Genomic DNA, 21,395 nt, shown 5'->3' on the forward strand with positions numbered 1-21,395 from the left:
CGTGTTTTTGTAAATTACATATAGGCTTGTAAAGATTTAGATTGTATATAAGTTTTTGCGTGCGATTTTATTCTAATTCGTTATACGTTGAAATAGACATGCTTTTACAATTATATCTAATGTTAGGTTTGTCTAGAAGAATTTTTTCTTTTTCAAGTTCACAGGTCATTTAGGACGATTTTTCCAAATACAAAATTTCTTGATGTTGTAATTTTTGTAATCGGCGCAGAGAACATATATCAAACAGCCTAGATTTAAATATATATTAGTTTAAATAGGTATTTATTTAATAATAATGTAGGTGATTTTGTTATGCATACGATGTCGCATGCAAAAACTATTGACGATAATTTAAATGTGTTTTATTAGTAAAAATATTGTAAAATATAAAACAACCTACGTCCCACCACTGGGTACAGGCCAAGCTTATGGTTTGGGCTGCCCAGACTAAATCATTTATAGACTTCTAGTGGGAGATTATCAGCATTATTTGTTAAAAACAAGAACGAGGTTTACAGTACTAGTTAAGTGCCGATCAACTGACTAAATAATTGTCCCACACGTTCATCAGGAAAGTAACCATTGACTATAATAAGCTCACGATTGAGCGACGGTTATTTAATTATTATTGACTTACCTAAGTCTAAGTTAACCGAGACTCAACCACTAGTAGTCTGTGGAATGATTTGCCGCTTGCACGTTTCATTAAAATATAATAATCTTTTGTAAATGTGAATATGTGGTGCAATTTCGTCACGTTTGATTTAAACTATGATAATGTTTTATGTTCACGCGAATGTTAGACATTGAAATAAAACAATTTTTATGAATTTTATCGCGTTTGTTTATATTATAATTTACTCCTGACGTTTCGAAGACTTTGTAGTCCCCCGTGAGTGCGTTAAAATTCGTAAAATAGTTTTATTTCAATTAAACTATGATTCCATTCTTTATTCATTTTGTAGGCCGTCCAGTATTAGTGTACAGTACGCTGCCTCAGACTGAAGCATTAATACCGGTGACTCTCAAATCCTCACTACTCATTATTGACTTATTAGATGCCGGCGAATATTTGCTATTTTTAGTTTAATTTTCCTCCAATAAACCACCGACTTTCTAGTCACTTTTCCATCGGTATCTATTAACCTTATTGTTATTTGTGTAATTTCAATTATGTCTCCTTAAAACAATGTTGTCTTTGTATGAATATGCTTAAACTCTATCTAGGAAATATAAAACCCAGCTCATGTCCAAATAATTTTGAAAATGCCTGATCTCGACGTGAGAAGCAATTCAAGCTTGATTTGTCTACTAGATATTTCCTAAATATGTTTAGACTCTCAAATGTAGCAAGGGCTATCAAAATAGTTGCAAAATCTTTTTTCCAACAGCACCATAATATTAAACTGTAAATAATGTATGTTAAGTCATCAGATCTCAGTATAAGAATAAGTTTTGTCAAGACTTAATTATAGTATGTATGCTACACTGTAAAATATATGTGGAAATAAAATATTGGTGAAAAATTATGTTGAGTTTTTTATGCAATGAATGCGCTGCAAACTACATGTTTTTATTAAATAGACAAAACATCGATGAAGTAAATACTCGAATTATGAAAAAACATTCTATTGCTAGCATAAGTTTCCTGACGTCAAATATAACGTAGAATCTAGTGTAGATTCTAGATCCATAGAGTCGACATAGATCTTGACTTAATATTATTAAAACTTACACGAGACATATTAAATTTGTCGAAAATTTTTTTTCGACGAATAAGATCTTGACTTCTTAATCATATTCTGAAATCCAGATACTTGCAGTATTTGGTGCTGATCTTATGACAAAACCAATGAATATGCTTGCTAATTTAATGTTATGACAGTTTAAGGAGATACCTGGATGATTATTAGTCAATTAAATACCCTTAACTAAAATCAGACACAGACAAATAATTGACCACAGATTAACATAATATAGATTACTTTCTATTCAAAAGTGTTCTTTTTATAAATCTTTCTAACCGTCAAATGACTTAAAATGCGCGAAGCCACGCCGAGCAACTAATACTTAATTAAAACTTTATACTAAAGGCATTCTATATGTTGCGAAAGTTTATTAAGCGAGGTTTAAATAAAAATCCGCACAGTATAAAATGTATTGTGTCGCGTGCAATAAATACGCGGAGGTGTGAACCGCCGTCAGGCGCAGCGCTCGCCCGTGTGTTATTTACACCTTGCACGACCCTATTACCGGTATATACCGGTACACGGATTTATCGGGATTTTTTATCACGGTAGATGTGTTGGTGTACAGTGTACATATTGATAGCTTCGAGGATTGCTAGAGTTACTTAATGTGTTATTGAATGTACAGCAGGTGAAGGAAGACTACACGGAGATGTTATTTTATGATATGCACATAATCGCCATTCAGTGGGTTATAGAGGAATACCTCTAGTACTCTTAATACTGATAGAAATAACTATCACAATCACTATTAATATTTCCAACTCCTCCCTACCTTTTTATTTGAATAATTTCGTGGCGGGATAATGACAAATTAGTTTTCCCTGAGACTCACCGATATGTCATAAAAAGCGTGCCACTGCTGATCCTGGCTTACAGGAGTTGTAGTGGTGGGTGTGAGGGCGGGAAAAGTCTATTACAATCACTTTAAACTTATCAACTCATCTGAATATAAATAAACTACAGACTATAAATAAACATTTTTATAATCTTCTTCATCATCTTTAGAATCAATGATTGACCTAACCAGTGTTTAGTACCTGTTGCTCAAATTACTTGAGGCAAGAAAATATTGAAAATAAAGAGTTCTCGGTATGCTGACTCAGACTGTATTCCAAAAAACTGAGGAATAGGGAGAGCAAAACTAGTACCAACACAAATACAAACAGCATTACATCAATGATTGTACTTAAACCAAGCTTACGTATTCAAACCTGCACTAGAGGGTGTAATGAGATCAAACAGCGCGATTTGGGAGTGCGTTTGACGTCACGGCGCCGGCACGCGACTCGCACGTGGCGCCATCTCTGGACCACATCGATTTATGCTGTTTGTACATTTACTTTAAACTACTCGTGGACGATAAGAGTCCTTTAGTGGCGTGTAGCATCTTGATAAACTTTGATGCTATCTGACATATTACCTCTACTTCTAATAATAACTGAGTCATTGCAAACGCTTCAACGCACCATAAAGACCCCATTGACTGTCTCCGTAGCGTAGTTGTAATTGTACACGGTACGACTGCGACTACCGCGCTGAGGTCCTGGGTTTGAATCCCGGGTAGGGCCAAAATAATTGTGACTGGGTTTTACCATTTTAAAAATTACTCAGTCGCAGCTCGGAGTCAAGTAGGTGACGGTGTGATGTCCCCGTGCCTTGGGAAGCACGTAAAGCCGTTGGTCCTGCGCCTGATCTCATTCCGATCGTGTCGGGTTGCCGTCTCACCGAACTACGAGTGTCAAGGCACAGAGAGCACACACTTTGCACTATAATACGCGTACCTGGTTGATCTCTGTTGAGATTGGCCGCTGTGGCCGAAATTCGGTTAGAAAGGAATCAAAGAGTAACAACTCTACTACTCTCGTCACAGTGAAATGTTATAAGTCCCATGCTGCTCAATAATTATTGACTGCAATACCTCTTTAATTATATCATATACTGTATTTGCATAAATAAAGTTCATTCAAGTTCCAGTCTAACCTCACCTGCACGTGAATAATGCTGAATAAATCCTAATCTAGTGAATAATTAGTTCCAGTAAAGTGAGCTATCGTCGAAACTTCCTAACCCAGTTCTAAATCAGCCGGCATAATTGTGTGGACTGCCGAGGGGTAACCATCTCTCCTACCAATATCTTGATTCCATTTCACTTATCGTCCCCGAAAAAAATGGGAAGTATTTTGACATATGCGCAGGAAAACAAATATAACTTTCCTTTAATATCTGTTTTTTCTACAGTTTGATAGAGATTACATAGTTAATTAAAGTAATAACGTTTGCATTTTATATGGCAGAAATTAGCTTCCTTTCCATACACGGAGATTGGTAACCCACGTATAACATTGAGTATTATAGCTGACTGGTTGGTGGCTAATTTAATCCCTAACCTAAAAAATTTGGTAACATAAAGACTAGAAAGCAAAACGGTCTTCATTAACTTAATAAATAGATAATACGACAATAATGCACTAAACATATTTTGTGCAAAAACGTATTAAAAATTCTCCATCTAAGAAACAAAGATGGCGGCTCGAAAGGGGTATTCATTGTGCAGATGTCACCGACAGTGCTTATCTCTTTGATGTTTGCTCTGGGGGTACGCCTTCATAACGTATGTTTTAAATACGGAAGTGGAAGATATAGGACTGGAATATGGGATTAAATTGTTAAATATTGCTTTATTTTATAGTGCGATTGCTGTGTTATAGCCTCTTTTAATAAAGAGGTTACATTTTGTCAGTATTTCGTTAATTAATGATAGATTTATATTCGAAATTCTTAGTGTGAATAACATTGCGAAGAATTTATTCTAGTTTTATTCACCGTTTGTGAGCGACGAATGAATTTGAAACATTTGTTGTTTAGGTAACTTAGTCGTAATTTATTGCATATTAACGAAATTGTCAATACCCGAAAGAACAAGAATGACTACATCATCTTAATTAAAAATAAAAAAAAATGGTTTCTATACTGCAACAATTTGAAAGAATCCAAACTTTCTAAATTTTAAGCATTTATTTTTAATTACTTCAGAACACCAAATGAAAGGCACAGATAATATAAAAACCTAAGCATTTTAATCATTATTAATTTTTATTTCTTCGGTTTTTGATTTTTACAAATTTTTCTTTCACGGTTCACGCCATCTCCCTCCCACACCATATGACGGCCGCGTGTCACGCACGCGGCGCGGCGCGGCGTCACAGATTTGGCACGCACAAACGCATGCGTTTTATTAGCAGATTTGTATTTATTTGACGTCACCGTATGCTATTGAATTATAGATTAATCGTGGTAATTGATTTAGGATAGTTTTAGACCACCAAATATCTATACATAATAAATGTAGGACGATACCTTAAGTAAGGTCTCACGCACTGAGAATTATGGAATTGTTGCATTCATAAGCTCGTGGTTTGTTTCCGAAAGGTCAAGAAGAGGGTATCTAGCGACTCTCGGAAAGATAATAATTATAAGATAATAAATCACGATAATCATAAGACGACGTTCAAGGCTGTTTGTAAAATCGAAAAGCACAAATCACCCAAGTCAGAATCACATTTCAAAATCGCAATATGTTTAATAGATCAATGTAGCAATTTGTAATGCCACTAAAATTTTTAAATAGTTATGGATAACAATGTACGCCTTTCTTTTAGGTCATGTCATGGTGGTGGAGTAAAACGGATGGATTTATAACATAAATAAATGTATTAACTTAAACTTTTTTCAACCAGTGCACATCACCTCTTATAAATACTGCTTGAGGCTGAATACGAAAGCCCTTACATCTAAACAAGATAGATTCTTGCGTATTATTTCGAATGGTTACACGAAAAAGGTCAGGTTTTGTCCGAACCCCTTAACAAAACTAATTGATTGCAATACAAAGAGGCGAGCACTTATACCCGGTGTCCAGTTACTAATGGATGTTCCTTATATTTACAGAAACCGATTCGCATACGCTTTCGTTAAACATTTTCGCATTCGCAAAAAATACACATTATAGACGAATTAGAACTGATGGGTCTTGTATATTGCATGTGTTAACTATAAGCAAAGTAATGTCAATAAAACAATATATTTATTGTGAGGTAAAACGTTATTAAAAACAGAAAATATATAAACAACTCATATTCCTGGAATAACACAAAATATACTATAAAACTTGTAATTACTAGTCGTCTCACGCGACAGCTCTGTGAACAATTAACTACTTACACACTTTCTAAATAATTCCAATTATATTATTAGCCTTTACTCAGCCTCTGTGGTCACGGTACGGCAGCAAACATAACAAAGTTGACAGTTATAAATATTCGTACAACAGCTAAAAAATTGTTATAGGGTTTACAAAAATAGCCGCAGTGAAATTTTGTTTTTCGTTCGAATGTAACAGTTTATATTTTGTGTATTTTGGACTTGAGTTATGATTGTTTTAGCCCAATTGGAGAATTATGTCTGCATTAATCAAAACTTAAATTAAATAATACGGTAACCCCTGATAAACAAATCGTTAAAACAAAAATTAAGCAGCTAGTAATATACATATTAACCCAAACGTTGTCGCATCGGGGACTGCTAAAGTAGTGGAGGATTCGGTTCCCCGACGCGACGACTTTGATTCAATATATTACTAGGTAATTGTAAAATACTTAAAGGACAAACAAACATTCTCTTTAACTTTTTTGGGGTTTATTTGTATATATAAAAATCATCATAACCTCAAAATCCACTGCGTACATATTCCGCATTTGTACACAATATTAAACAGCGAGTAGTGTTTCCAAATTGCTTCCCCGGTGTTATATGACACGTTTTAAGGGAGCTCAGTGGCGGACCGCAGGGAGGGATGATAATTGGCTTGGGGGATGGGTGGGGGTCAAATAGGTATAGTGATAATTATAGTTTCTAAAGACTCTTGTACAGGAATGAATGTAAAAATAGGAACATAAGTCCACATCGACTGATTTTTTAATCTAAATTTCTACAATAACCATGAGCGGAATACTAAAACTAAAAATATAATTTAAAAAGTCTGATAACAATATGAATGTTTAAACTATTTGCTAGAGAATCTTCCATCTTTAAACTAACTCAATAAAAGCTTTCCCTACTTCATATCCAGGTACAATAGAAATAAAATCAATTATATAAATATAATTTTACAAATATTTCCATTAACGAGACACATAAATAAGAACCGTGTTCACACATTTTTCTAGCGCTGTCATCTCACAATAGTGTACCGTTAGTTACGATCCCGAAGCGGTTGGATCAATGCCTCGTAAAATATCACAGATCACTATACGATGCACAAATAACTATTTAGTACGTCTTGAATGAAGGACAAATGGGGCGTGATAATATTGACATTAAAATATAGGGTTTCGTTCGAGTCAAAATATTTATTGCTTGGGTTTAAATCTTTTTAGAGAAACACGATGATTTATAAAGCCGCTGATTGTTAAGATTGCTGATTAATAAATAAATAGGTATATTTATTATAATTATTACTGTTGATTGATGGACAATTTTCAGTTTAAGCCGGTGACTCTAGAAGTACTTATGAGTGGTCAAAGCTATGTCTACGAATTTAATAAATACCGTGAAATCTACGATGTATTTATATACTTACCCCCTTATTCATAGACGTTTTTTATCTAAGAACAGAGCAAAGCTGTGATAAAAAGTCTGTTTCTCAGTGCTGACGGCATGGCAACCTACGCAGTGCGTAGACTGTAATACTGAGATATAACAATATTAGCCAATCACAACGGCCCTATGGCCATTTTCGGTATAAATAATAGTCTGAATTGTCTTATAGTCTATCAGGGGGTCGACCCCCATTTACCTACCTTAGTCCGGGCCGCTCTGTTGTCAAGCGTCGTGTTTACAACACACGACACGCACTCGCTCGTATTGATGACTACACGACGACATGAACGCTGGATGCGACACGGTAATAGTTTATCAACTGGTTTAAGTGACAATTAACGTTTACCTAAACAATGTGTTCTGAACACTGTAATCTAATTAGAGATATTGTGTTTCCACTTTTATATTATTATACACAGAGAAGGAAATGATACAAATGTTATTGATATAATAATTATATCTTCTACTACGGAGAGGGATTAGGCCTTAGTCCGCTACACTAAATTAGGGCAGACTGGCAGACTAAACATACCCTCCTTTTATAGAGAAATTCTCAGATATGCAGGTTTCCTCACGATGCTTTCCTTCACCGTTAAAGTAAGCGATAATTCACGATACACAAATAACTTTCGAAAAATCAGAGGTGCGTGCCCTTGGGTCTTGAACCTGCGAATATTTGTCGCGGCTGTTCCACTCCCTACTAAGCTATCGTCGCCTTGGATCTAGAAAACCAGTTTCGCCAAGCTGGTCTAATTTCAATTTTGTCATCTTATTGTTATGATCATAATCAAGCAAGACATTGACAAATAACTTTTCAATTGGTAAGTGCATACTTTTCTACGTGGAAATGACACTTTACAATAAGTTATTTGAGCCGTAGATGTAAAATAAAAAAGTGTAAGTTTCGAACAAAATAAATATTAATAAAAAGTAATTTTAATATTACGCGCTCTAATACCACTACTACTACTCTTAGAGAATTCGTCGCAGCAGCAACATCATACTTTCAGTCAGAAATACACTCACGTACATGCCATATTCGCATTAAACTACAAAATTATCAAAAAAAAAAAAAATTAAAACCTAGTTTTTTGATGAAAATATTAGTTATTAATGGATGATTTTTGGCACAATGTCAGCAAAGGTGAACACGATTTGTGGTTTCTTTAAGTTACGCCATGTCAAAATGACCCTGTATGTGATGAACAGTTTTGTGTACAGAAAGCATTGCAGCGCCATGGTGAACTAGTTATCACTGACACAGGAGTTTGAAGTAATGTAGGTAATCAGACTGTATTGCTAACTTCTAACAGTCGTCGGTCCAAAAAATCGTCGGTAAAAACTCCATACTCCATTCCTAAACGTATACTTATCGTAGAAGGCGTGGATTTTAATAGATATAGCATAAGTCGAATTATAAACAGGTTTAATAAATGTTGTAACAACACAATATCAGAAAAGGCATAAACACACATGGTATTAAAGTAAGAAATAGGAATTTAGAAAAGAAGAGAGCGTTTGTACCCACAGAAATACCCCCGTACGAAATACGACGGCAAATTGACACTTTTAAGAAGAAACTCCAAAAGTCCTTAAACGTCGATTTTTTTAAAGACTGTGGTACTATCACGGTTCAAGTTATGCTGGATACAAATATAATGTCTAAAACGACTAAACACTTCAAGTATATCTCATGAATTAAAATAATGAATTACTTATTCGCATCTCATTAGCAACCAATCTCAATCTTTTTTCCGATTCCGAAAAGAACCAATCAAAATAACTCATTTGCAATGACAATAAAACCTTACTCTGATTTGTCCAACTTTAAGATAGATTAATAAAACAGATTGGGATCGTTTTTTGAATGGCGGTTAAAGATTGAAACAATTAGAATACAAGGTCCACCTCGCAGTCAGTATAATTTTGATGCATTTTCGTTACGAAATATAATAATGTCCTATATCAATTGTATTATCTCCCTCTAAACATTAATTTGTCAACGTACAACACTAAATATGAATAAAAAATAAGCAAAATAAAGAATCTTGTTCTACACAAAACATTTAAAAGAGTTTATGTTCCGGAAGAACTAATTATTGCTACAAAACGTGTTTAAATTCAACAATTTGGGAAGTGTAGCGTTAAATTTGTTTTAAAGAAATAATTTATGGCGCGAAAACATCATTATGTTTCTATTATAAATAAACAGATGTGCGTTTTAGTGTCAAATTAGGGGCAGGGAATGTTGTCTGTGATTGTTGTCGACATATCGAGTAGTCTTTATGAGAGACATGTTTGCAGAGAAGTGGCAGCACTTATATTTGTTTTATATTTTAATAGTCGAACTGTGTATCACATATTTATTTTCAATGAATCTTTTTTTTTAATCACAGTAACTTTGTTAAAATAAATTAACAATATTGTTCTGTTTATTCAAATTCAACGGAATCTTTAAACAGTTTTTATAATGTCATATCATTATGAAAATCAACGATATACGTAAATACTTTCCTATTTTCTTACTGAAAAATTATATATTTTTTATAACAATTATCCACACTTATTTTATTTAACTAAATCAAGTTAAAAAAAGAATTCGCAAAAAGCTATCGATAGCAACCAACCCCTATCCATTGTGTTTTTAAAAGGGTGATGAGTAAAGCCGAGCCCCGTGTGTGGCCCCGGATTACTGATCTTTGCCATAAAATCCAACAGGAATTCTTTTTAATTCGAGTGTTGGCGTGAGAACTAGCTAATAATGTGAAAAAATATAAAAAGGCTGACAAGTACATCGTATTCATTTATAGAAAAGAAGTGTAATGTAATTGTATTGTTACTTTTTTTGGGCTTGAAACTTGGTTATTATAATCATTTTGTTCGGGCTAAACGTCACGAATTCTCTATTTTAAAAAAATCTTTATTTCAGCGTAGTTTTACGTCCATGTCGTTCCATACGTCTGTTTTTACGGGTGTTCACTCGCTTTGCACGAAATCAATTTTTTTATCAATACCCTAGTGGTAAGTAAATACAATGTGGTCCAAAAACAATTATGACTATGAGATATTGCATCCTGTAACTATCGTGAGAATTATGCCGGCTGACCCTAGAACGTGGCGCATCGGAGTATATTTTACTGCGGCGTGTTTTCACCGTGCTCACGCTAACTACATTCAAGTCGAATACAGAATATGTCCATACATTTATTTCAGTTTCATCCCACAGATTTTTCGTAACAAACTCTTGCAATATTATCTTCTATATCCGTAGGGATAGCGACATACGATACACATAATTGGAAATAGTGTTATTTATAACAATATTGTAACGTCATGAGTGAGAACATAATACACAAACCGGAATCTAAACGGACTTACGAAATAACTTGCTAATAAATAGTACGACTTACAAAATATTATTGATACAGGAAGTAAATTCGATACAGGTAAAAACACACGTGGTCTGATTGGCAGGTGCCGGCCGCACACGAGAGTGTTTCAAATTTTACTCAAAGGCTCGGCGTTTGGGTATTATGACAGGTCAGTTTATACTCTGCCTAACTTAGAGTCAAAAATATTTTAAAATCCGAAACTACCTACTTAGTTTGTATATATTTTTTTTACTACAAAAAAGACAAAATTTCAGCGGATAACCAAGTATTGTGTAATTTTTATAAAATAACTAGCTTTTGCTCGCGGCTCCGCCCGCGTTTTATAAGTTTTTCGGGCTAAAGTTTTCCGTTATAAAAGTCACGCTATATATTTTCCCGGGTGCCTATGTTCTTCCCAGGGTCTCAAACTGTCACCATACCAAATTTTATCCTAATACGTTGGGTAGTTTTTGAGTTTAACACGTTCAGGCAAACAGATGCAGCTGGGGACTTTGTTTTATAATATATTTTTGTAGAACTTTTTAAGAGGAACAATCCCGTCATACATCATTGGTGCATAACTTTAACCGTTTACGCAGCGCACACAACAGAAGCTCTCAAAACTAATAAATTTTCCCCGTTTTTGCAACATGTTTCATTACTGCATCCTATAGCACTCCAGGAACAAAGGGCTATCCAACAGAAAAATATTTTTTCAGTTCGAACCGATAGTTCTTGAGATTAGCCATTACTGCTCCGCTCCTATTGAGTATAGCGTGATGTTATATAGCCTATAGCACTCCACGAACAAACGGCTATCCAACACAAAAAGAATTTTTCAGTTTGAACCGGTAGTTCCTGAGATTAGCGCGTTCAAACAAACAAACTCTTCAGCTTTATATAATAGTATAGATTATTTCCACATGGATACCATCTCGATGAATGAGGTTAGGGATGACAAAATGGTTCCAAAGATTAAAAATTGATTAAATCTTTGTAAAATAATAGAAAACATTTGCACGTCTACATATAGAAATACTAGTAAAACTACAAAAAACTTATAATTAATATATGCAGTACCTACCTGGAATAACTTACCTTTTTATGCTTTATGAGTCCGCGTCGACTCGTTGAGCCGAGAGCGCAATGTGAGGTAATCGAAGAACTGGACACCCAGAGTTAAGTCTAGAATTAATTTTACGGTATAAATAGTTGTGTCAATGTAATATTGGAATCGCTTCTAAACCGTTTAACAAGTTCCATGTTTCTGTAAACAGTATTCCAAATTCAAAATTTATAAGTATTCAGATTGTTACCGAATAATTTACTAGCATTATAGGGCTGTCTGTGACAAATGGAGTCCAGCGTGCGGTAGGTACAAATTTTCCTCTAATTATGAAACATAACGTATGATATATAAAAAATTATAAACAAAAAAAATCCTAACGCACACATATCACAGGCCGGATCGCAGATTAAAAAACAAATAGCAAGTTCCGTTCAGAAACAGTGTTTAATTAAGCCGGGCGCGGAGTCCGGAGTTGTGATTGACGTTGCCCGCGGGTCGGTCAGGCGCACGCTTTCATTTTCCCGGCGTTCCGTTAACTCCGTGATTGGCGGGATTTTTTTTTTCACATTTTTCCATGTAACAAAGAGTTTTCGCAGTTTGACGTTTGCTTTAGGGCGATATTGAAACTGACTGAAAATTCAGTATTTTTGAATTCGTTTTTTAACTTGAATTCATTTTTGTTAAATATTAAAGTGCATAGCGACATCTACTGGTACGTAGCTAAACCATACTGCAGAATAGGATTATTATAATAATATTTTTCCATTACAATTTCTTGTCTATGTCAAAAATAAGTACATAATATTTATTTACTCATAAAAATAATATTCTTTTACTATAATAAATAAAAAGTATTCTGTTATACAGCGACATCTAGTATTGAGTAGCAGCACTTGTTACTTATGAAAACTAAATGTTCTTTCACGAATTCCACGTAATATCTGGGCATATCTATGCTAACTACTGTATAGTTCAGATATTAACGGTGCAGCTACTGTTTATAAAAACAAAAATCTGCTCTCTCTCTATTTATTTATAACTAGCTTTTGCCCGCGGCTCCGCCCGCGTTATACAGTTTTTCAGGCTAAAGTTTTCCGTTATAAAAGTAGTAGTTTCCCGGGAGCCTCTGTTCTTCCCAGGGACTCAAACTGTCTCGGGGACTTTGTTTTATAATATATTTTTTAGAACTTTTTAAGAGGAATAATCCCGTCATACATCATTGTTGCATAACTTTAACCGTTTACGCAGCGCACGCAACGGAAGCTCTCAAAACTAATAATTTTTTCCCGTTTTTGCAACATGTTTCATTACTGCTCCGCTCCGATTGGTCATAGTGTGATGATATATAGCCTATAGCACTACACTAATAAAGAGCTATCCAACACAAAAAGAATTTTTCAGTTCGAATCGGTAGTTCCTGAGATTAGTCATTACTGCCCCGCTCCTATTGGGTATAGCGTGATGATATATAGCCTATAGCACTACACTAATAAAGAGCTATCCAACACAAAAAGAATTTTTCAATTTGGACTGGTAGTTCCTGAGATTAGCGCGTTCAAACAAACAAACAAACAAACTCTTCAGCTTTATATAATAGTATAGATTCTTGATAAGGAAGGTTCATAAACCATGTTCACTTACCGCCAGACAACATCCTCATGGTTATAAAAACTACCTTATATCATTTTTAGTCACATCAGTTTGCGGAAATATCCATAAATTCCCAAAATAAAACAACAAAATTCACTTTGGTAAGCGGCCTTTAATAAAAAAAAAAGTACAAAACATCTGACTAACACAAAACTGTATCACTATCTTAAAACTAACATTTACAATGTGATGTACACGAGTATTTAATAACAATCGCACAATGTAAACATTTTATAGAAACTGTCGATTCTGAACCCTATACACAAGATACTAAAGTCGTGGCTAACTATTGCATATCAAGAGAAAAGAAATGTTGTCACTCACTCAGTAATCTTAATTATATTCATATAATTGACATGTTATAAATTACCATCATTTGTTTTTTTTTTTAATTTTTTTCTCTAAATATGTTTACAGTGTGCAAATATTAGAATACTTTTAGGTACTTTTACATTATTTTAGAAATCATTTGAGTTCCTTGTAGTGGTTCTGGCATTTCGGATTAATCAGAAAAATATATTGTTAACGATTTTTATTACTTGAAAATAAACTAATTCAATTATATTTTTAATTCCCGTGTATGAGTATTATAACTTGGCTTTTCCTCCTTTAGAGTCAGTTGTAAATTATTTCACTGGAATAAAATTATAACAGGAATTTATTCCTAGGATGTCATTTTTGCTTTGATACCGCACCGAGTGAATGAAAAGACTGAAATGACCAACTCGAATGGTTACTAAAACAATGTATACCGTAAGGTACTTTCAATCTCTTGGTAACAAATGTATTTTCAAAATTAAAATTAGAACAATGGGTACCCATCACAGCCTAAGCTCTTACAACTCCGCCGTGGCAGGCCGATATATTTTAGCAATTGACACATTGCTCGATTTTGGCCTGTATTCATTAAGAAATAAAAACGTTTGTGATATATCACAAATTACCAATTTAACAATTGGTTCCAATGTTATGACTATCTCAACAATAATTAGAAATTAAATTACAATTTTACGGGACTCTTCATTAAGGAGTAATATTAAAAAATATAAATCATTTTTCAAAATACACATTTCATTGCGAACTCGTAGTTTATCTGAAGATTGATTTTAATCCGGTTGATTTACAATAATGAAACGAACTTATATATGAACTTATACTAAAACGTACCTTTACCAAGACTCGAGGTTCTGCAGACGAATGCCTGCAAATAATATTCGACAATACGCTTATATTAGTGGTCATGTGTGAACCCATACAAAACGGTTGTAAATCTCAAAATGGCTGCCATTAAACAATACATATTTCAAATAACGAATTTATTGACAGCCATTTTTTTTAATTACTTTCATCGATATTTGTCTTTTAAGCCAGTCTTTTTCAGTGTTACTGATCAAAAAACAAATTTATTCTCAAGTGCTAGACTGTTAATGCTTTTGATAATCACACACTATTACAATCTATTAGATTGAAAAAAATATTAAATTTATGCGTATAGCATTCATGATTTTTCACTATAATATGTACACAGAATGATCTAGCAAACATATTGATCAGAAAACCTTATGTAGGGTACTTGTACTTGTAATTATTTTTAAAAGTATATATTCGTCATTAGCACGCACAATCTGAAGACTAGAAATTATCATAATTGTGACATACACTCGCAAATATAAACTAGCCGTATTTATTATCGTAGTGGATTAAAAACATCAGCTTTTACATAACATGTTACTGTCTACAATATGTGTGTGATTCGTCGTGTATACCGTATCTTTACTTTTTCAATAATCATGGTATATCAACGTACAGCAGTAGTGAAGGGTCCATATCCGATTCCAGCTAGCCTCCCTTTCGTAACTTACATTATTGGAACGATTGCAGATCGCATTTATGCATATTAGTACCTATATGTTGTATCGGGTTCTATTTAGAAATATGTTACTCTTCGCCATTGATATGCATGGAGAAAAACATGAAATCTCAACTCACATTGATACATCCAGTAGCATAGCATTACCACACGAAAATATACAGCAATGGGTTTATTTTTCATTAACAGAGTCACCACTCCGGACAAACCAGTCATACCGTTACAACAAAGGCTTTTAAATTGACAATACAAGTGCTAGCTAAATGCTTACTAGACAAAGTAATTACTTTATAACCAACTAATAGGTAAACTGAAGCACCCCCTATATAGTACATATAAATCATTGTCAATTTGAGTACAAATATCACAACCACTTCATTTGTTATGGTAAACCGTAACATATTTTGTGATGATCAACCGACCATTGTATCTTTGATTTTGATGTGGCATTTTTACGGTCTGCATGAATACACAATAACACTGTAGTTAACTTAACGGGCCTAGAAATTATATAAAACTATGTCCCGATTGTTTATAAATGAAATAATATCATGTTTAATCTCAAATTTAGATTCTTAGAACATACCTCAATTAGACTAGTACGGAAATTATTTATACCCACAGTAAAGTTTTAAAATGCCACACCGAAATCACAGATGCAATGGTTAGTGTATACTTAATTGTCTTAAACATTGTCTTAAACTTAAAAACTAATCAATATTAACACTAAACCGATAGCGCCTTCGTTTTATTGCTTAATTACTAAAATGTACAGAGTGTTTTAAATTCATTCATACTATATACAGGCCGGTTCAAAATTATTTTTATTTACTCAGCTTTAAAGCTTAGATACAGCTTTGTCTTTACTATTATTGGACTGGCGACCTTGTTTTTTTTTTAATTAAGACACATAGCACTAACGTACCTATTATCAAAACCTCTCTAAAATTTAATATTTGTATCATAATTCTTTCTCTTTTCTACCTTCATTTACACTTTCAATGTCTGAAAATGGTGTTAAAAAAATTTCAAACTAGCCTGTATATTTTTATAAAATTTACATTAATCACATTACAATAACACGAACTAACACCGCAGGAACATTTCACGAGAGAACCGCATGCTTACTGCATCATTATTATCAAATACATAACGCCAATTTTTTAATTAAAAATTGTTTGAGGTATAAAAAATGAACTGGTCAGTACAACGATGTTCAATTAACAACAAAAAATGATCTATGGATTAAAAAAAAGTAAACTATTCATTCTGGTCAAGGTAATGATTTTTCCCAATGACCTCCGCGATGTATTTCAAAACTCCTTTGCTTTTTAATAAGATCAGAAAGCATGCGCTTGTATTAAAAAAAAAGTATAGGTACAAAATGGCGTCATGTAATTATAAAATTCACTGTAAGCGTCCGTTACTTTATGGAAATTTGTTGATTATTACATTTTTGTAAGACGATTTATTATTACTTATTATTTAACACCCTGTTTAGACTAGTAGCGTAGTACTGGCAGGTTATTACTAAAATGTATGAAAACTGAATTTGAAAATGTTTCCGATAAGACAATTTCCTTATTACTCGAATATTAAAATGAATATATTATGTAGATTTATTACAATAGTTAGTTATTCGCCAATGTCAAGCACCGCAACCGATTATCGTGGCAAAATCAACGTTGGTCACCATTACCTGTTTCACTCAATGTCAAATTAGAAAAGCAGAACACACACGTGCTATGTGTTTATAAAAAAGTCTTGACATGCGTAAGACTAGGCAGTATGGTCGAAAGACCATAGCCTGTCCTCTCGACGAATAAAAAGAAAAGTCTGGCCGGGTTAACATAAAAACAAAAAAAGTGTACAAATGAAATAAAAATTCAAAAAACAAACCTTGACCATTAATCATTATTTCAAAACGAAATTACTTATAAGTCGACAGCTGAAATACACGTGGTTCAAAATCAAATGTCGAATTTAAAAATAGAACGCTTGTACTATTTTTATTTTTTATTGTTAATAATACCGCTATTGATAGATTAAGATCGTTGCACATAAAAATATTTAGAAGACGAGGCAAGTTATTTTAAATATGAAACTTAAAGTAATGATTGTGGAGATGGGGGTCTGCTCACAAACTTAGTAAAACTTCTAATTTTGGGTTAAATGTACTGCGCAGAGCTTATTAAGTACGAAACTGGTTGACAATTGACAGCTGCAAATTTTCAAAACGATTACTATTTTTTACTGAATATATTGTTTTTCCAAACCGCTACACAAAACGATTGCACGTTAATTGTGGATGTTTAGTTTTACCATAAAAGAATGCCTATCTGTATTTCCATCACAGGTTACGTTTAATTATTATTTTTATTAAAAATATTGGCCAGCACCGCGACGATAAAACCGAAGTACGTGTGCCACGCTCCTAATGCATATTAAAATCTGCAAGGTCTTATTTTGACGAATAATTCCGTCTTCGCAATCGACAAATAATAAATAAATAAAATTATGGAATATGCGCATAATAATCAACAAATTAACATACGGACATATTAAATTGCATAGTTATTATTTTATATCCCCGTCTATATTTCTAAATCACTTAAATTGCAATAAACTTAATAATAACCTTTGACACTTTCAAGAGACAATTGCGGCATATCGATTCCTAAATCGATATACAGTGCGTACGAAATCGATTCAATTATATGGGATCTTTGTATTAGTATTACTAATGAATGTAGAGCCGCAATTCTTCTGGTGGTAACTGCCACCTACTGTTAAAAAATAGCATCACCATTAATTCATACTGTAGCAATACAATACTTCAAAAAGATTTCAAAGAGAGAATCGTTGGCTCACCGAGCCTATCACAATAATAGTACGATAGCCTAACAATCAGTAACAAATGTTGTAGGTCAGTAAATAGTCATTTCCGCGTTGCGCTACCGCAAGCGACATTTCCTGATATCCACAACATTAAACATGTTGCTTAGTGTAAGGTCATGGCTTCAATGTTATCTATATATATAATCTTTTAAGATTCAAAATATCTAATTCTAATTTTAGTGAATATTAATATGTACATGGTTGTTTAAATGTCTTTTGAGGGACAGTGCGTTGCGGCTCGCCATTTACCGGAAGAAGGTAACAAGTTTGCAGCTATCAAAACTACCTCCTCTTTTAGATTTTTTAGATAAGTGATATATGTCCAATATAAAGTGAACCAACGAGAGACGTGCCATCGTTGCTAGAATTATGATAGCCAGACCTGTAACTATACCCAGAATAGAACTTATTTCAATGAGGTATACCACAATGGCGTACATTTTACCATGATTGCAGTGGCAACCATCTATTCGGGTCCAAAACATGTTTGATAGCACCACACCAGAACCACTGCCGCATTCCACAAATTTACCACCTCAAATTTGCATTTTTACATGTTTTGAGATAATAAAATCTTGTAGGAAATAACAATATGAAGATGTATTTTTTTTTATTATTTAACTTAACGCCGCATCCCTAATAATAAAAATTATTTTTTAAAGGTTAGTGTCATTCATTCATTAGCATGTGCTGCGCATCAGATCATATCTTGATCTCATTATCAACTCCTTATTTTACGATTATCGATTTGCCCCTGAACCGAAACAAGAAATTATACAAAAAAAGATCGTACGCCTTTCTTGAATATCCGCAATAATTCATAAGGCTGCTAAATCGCAAGTCAACTGCAATTCTATTATTAATAATTTAAGAATCATTTCACTGTAAAAGGGTCAAAGGCTTACATCGTAACTGAATCCTAACAGGATACTATGACTGCTCCATTTCTTTCTCTTCACACGTAAAGTCTTTCTTAACACTTAAGTTTTGTATCTCTCCGTCACTTTTCAACCCCTCCGGGTCCTCGAAGCCGGCGTGTTTCGCCTGGAAATGTTTATCCAGACTTGATTTTTGGACACATCGATACGGACAGAGGCGACATTTAATCGATTTCTGTCTCGGTTTGTAAGTTCTCGATTTCTCAGCACTATCGCCGTCCTTTTCGTTCAGATGCCTCTGCTTGTGTTTGGTTAAGTTCGTTTTCTGCACGCACCTATAACTGCACATATCACAACTGAAAGGTTTTTGGTCTGTATGTAAGTACATATGTTTTACTAGGTTAGGTTTTTGCACTGTCCTGTAGTCACAGTATGGACAGGCGAAAGGTTTGTATCCGGTGTGAGTTCTCTCGTGGACTACTAAATTATTCTTTTGAGCACATCTATAATCACAAAACTGGCAGCGGAAAGGTTTCTCTTTCATGTGTACGAGTATGTGTTTCGCTACGTTATTCTTCTGACCCGATTTGTAATCACAGAAGGTACAAGAGAATGGCTTCTCCCCGGAATGTGTTCTTTCGTGGATTTTCAAAATGGCCGGCGATTGACAACGGTAAGCACACTGTGTACACCCGAATTTGCCCACTTTTCCGTTCTCCCCGCTTTCACTCTCAGTGCACAGTTTAGCGTGCTGCTTGAGCCCACGTTTCGAAGGAAATATCTCGTTACATTTAAAACAAATGTATTCTCCTTTTATATTCATAGACAATTCTTCAGGATTAACTTTAATTTCTTGTTTATCGTTAAAATTTTGATTATATTCAGCATAGTACATTTTGTTATCGTTTGGTTTCATATTCTCTTTTGGTTCCTCCGTTTTTTTTTCTTCTTGCTTTTTAATCTCTTCCGTGAACGGAATGTCAAATTGTTTATGAACGACTAGATTTTGTGGATTGTCTCTTGTTGGCGCGTAGTTTTGAATATAGTTTTGGGGTCGCGTGTAAAGATCTATCGGGTTTAAAGCTGGCAGATTTACGTGGTTGTATGGGGCATATATTTGACTGTCTGTGTGTATGTTTGCGTGTGAACTATGTTCTGGCTGGATTTGACCTGGAAAAGAAGGAAAAGGTAATTAAACACAAATTAATTTTTCTTTTATCATAGAGCTGATACTTATTTCTTAACTTCGGAGAGATTTTTCATAAATCTTCATGAGAATAACTCACGTTATTTATAGTGGATTACTTGGTTTGCTTTCGCATCCACCAATTACCCTCTTATCAAAAGTCTGCAAACTACTTGCAAAACCAAATATCACTTTGCCCGACCCGGGATTCGAACCCTAGACCTGAGCGCTACCGTACCTCATATGCAGTACAACTACGCAATAATTTAATAATACTTAATATTTCAGCATCGCTATACTAAGGTAGGTCAAGCAGCAGTGAGCATTTCTTGCTATTAATAAGCGGCTCATTATCATTTTTATTAACATTTAATGCTATTTCAATGTGCAAATATGTATATTTTATTAGTTTAATTATATTATCGTGTACTGATTAAGTCTGGCTTTTAACGACAATGGACCACGACGACCTTTGGAACCCAGGTCGGCAAATACAAGGATATTTCTTAATTAGACTGTAACTAAACATTACATAATATTTTGCCACTTGATTCTCATCAAATATCTTTCTACCCTTATAGTATAGTATAGTATTAGTCACTATAAATAAACAATGATGAAACTCAGTTAGCATTTATTTGATTAATTTTTGGTTTTTAATACCATAAACTAAAAAAATATTTTTTTATGTCAGCATTATTGAAAATCTGTAAATTAAGAAAATCAAATATTCTACAAAATAAGTTATCAAAATTTAAAGTACAAAATTACTGAAAATACAATACAACAATCACAAGCCGTTACATCCAGCTCGAGTTCAACAAAAAAAAAGCCTTTTCATAATCTGGTTGGTTCATCGCTACTACTACTCATGAACTGTCTTTCTTTCCCTCCCTATTCTTTTGGCAACTTTTGATGTCCCATATACAACGTAATTTTTCATATTAACTTCGGAAATTGTATCGAGCCGCAAGTATCAATTCAGACAGAGGTTTTTATAGTTGTACCATTAAGAATCGATTTGTATTTTAATGCTACAAGTATAGTGGTATATAATATTTGAA

The 21,395-nt window shown here is 33.8% G+C and overlaps 1 protein-coding gene across 1 annotated transcript in view; it reads right to left on the reverse strand.

Annotated features, from left to right (window-relative positions):
• Nucleotides 1–13,591: 13,591 nt before the first annotated feature.
• Nucleotides 13,592–21,395, reverse strand: part of LOC115446418 (zinc finger protein 182) — a 31,423-nt gene continuing 23,619 nt past the window's right edge. The window contains exon 3 of the mRNA XM_030173075.2: nt 13,592–20,315. Coding sequence (XP_030028935.2) covers nt 19,198–20,315 — 1,118 coding nt within the window. The 3' untranslated portion in view covers nt 13,592–19,197. The remainder of the gene's footprint in view (nt 20,316–21,395) is intronic.

This window comes from Manduca sexta, chromosome 28 (assembly GCF_014839805.1).
Source record: "Manduca sexta isolate Smith_Timp_Sample1 chromosome 28, JHU_Msex_v1.0, whole genome shotgun sequence".
NCBI classification, from domain to species: Eukaryota; Metazoa; Arthropoda; class Insecta; order Lepidoptera; family Sphingidae; genus Manduca; species Manduca sexta.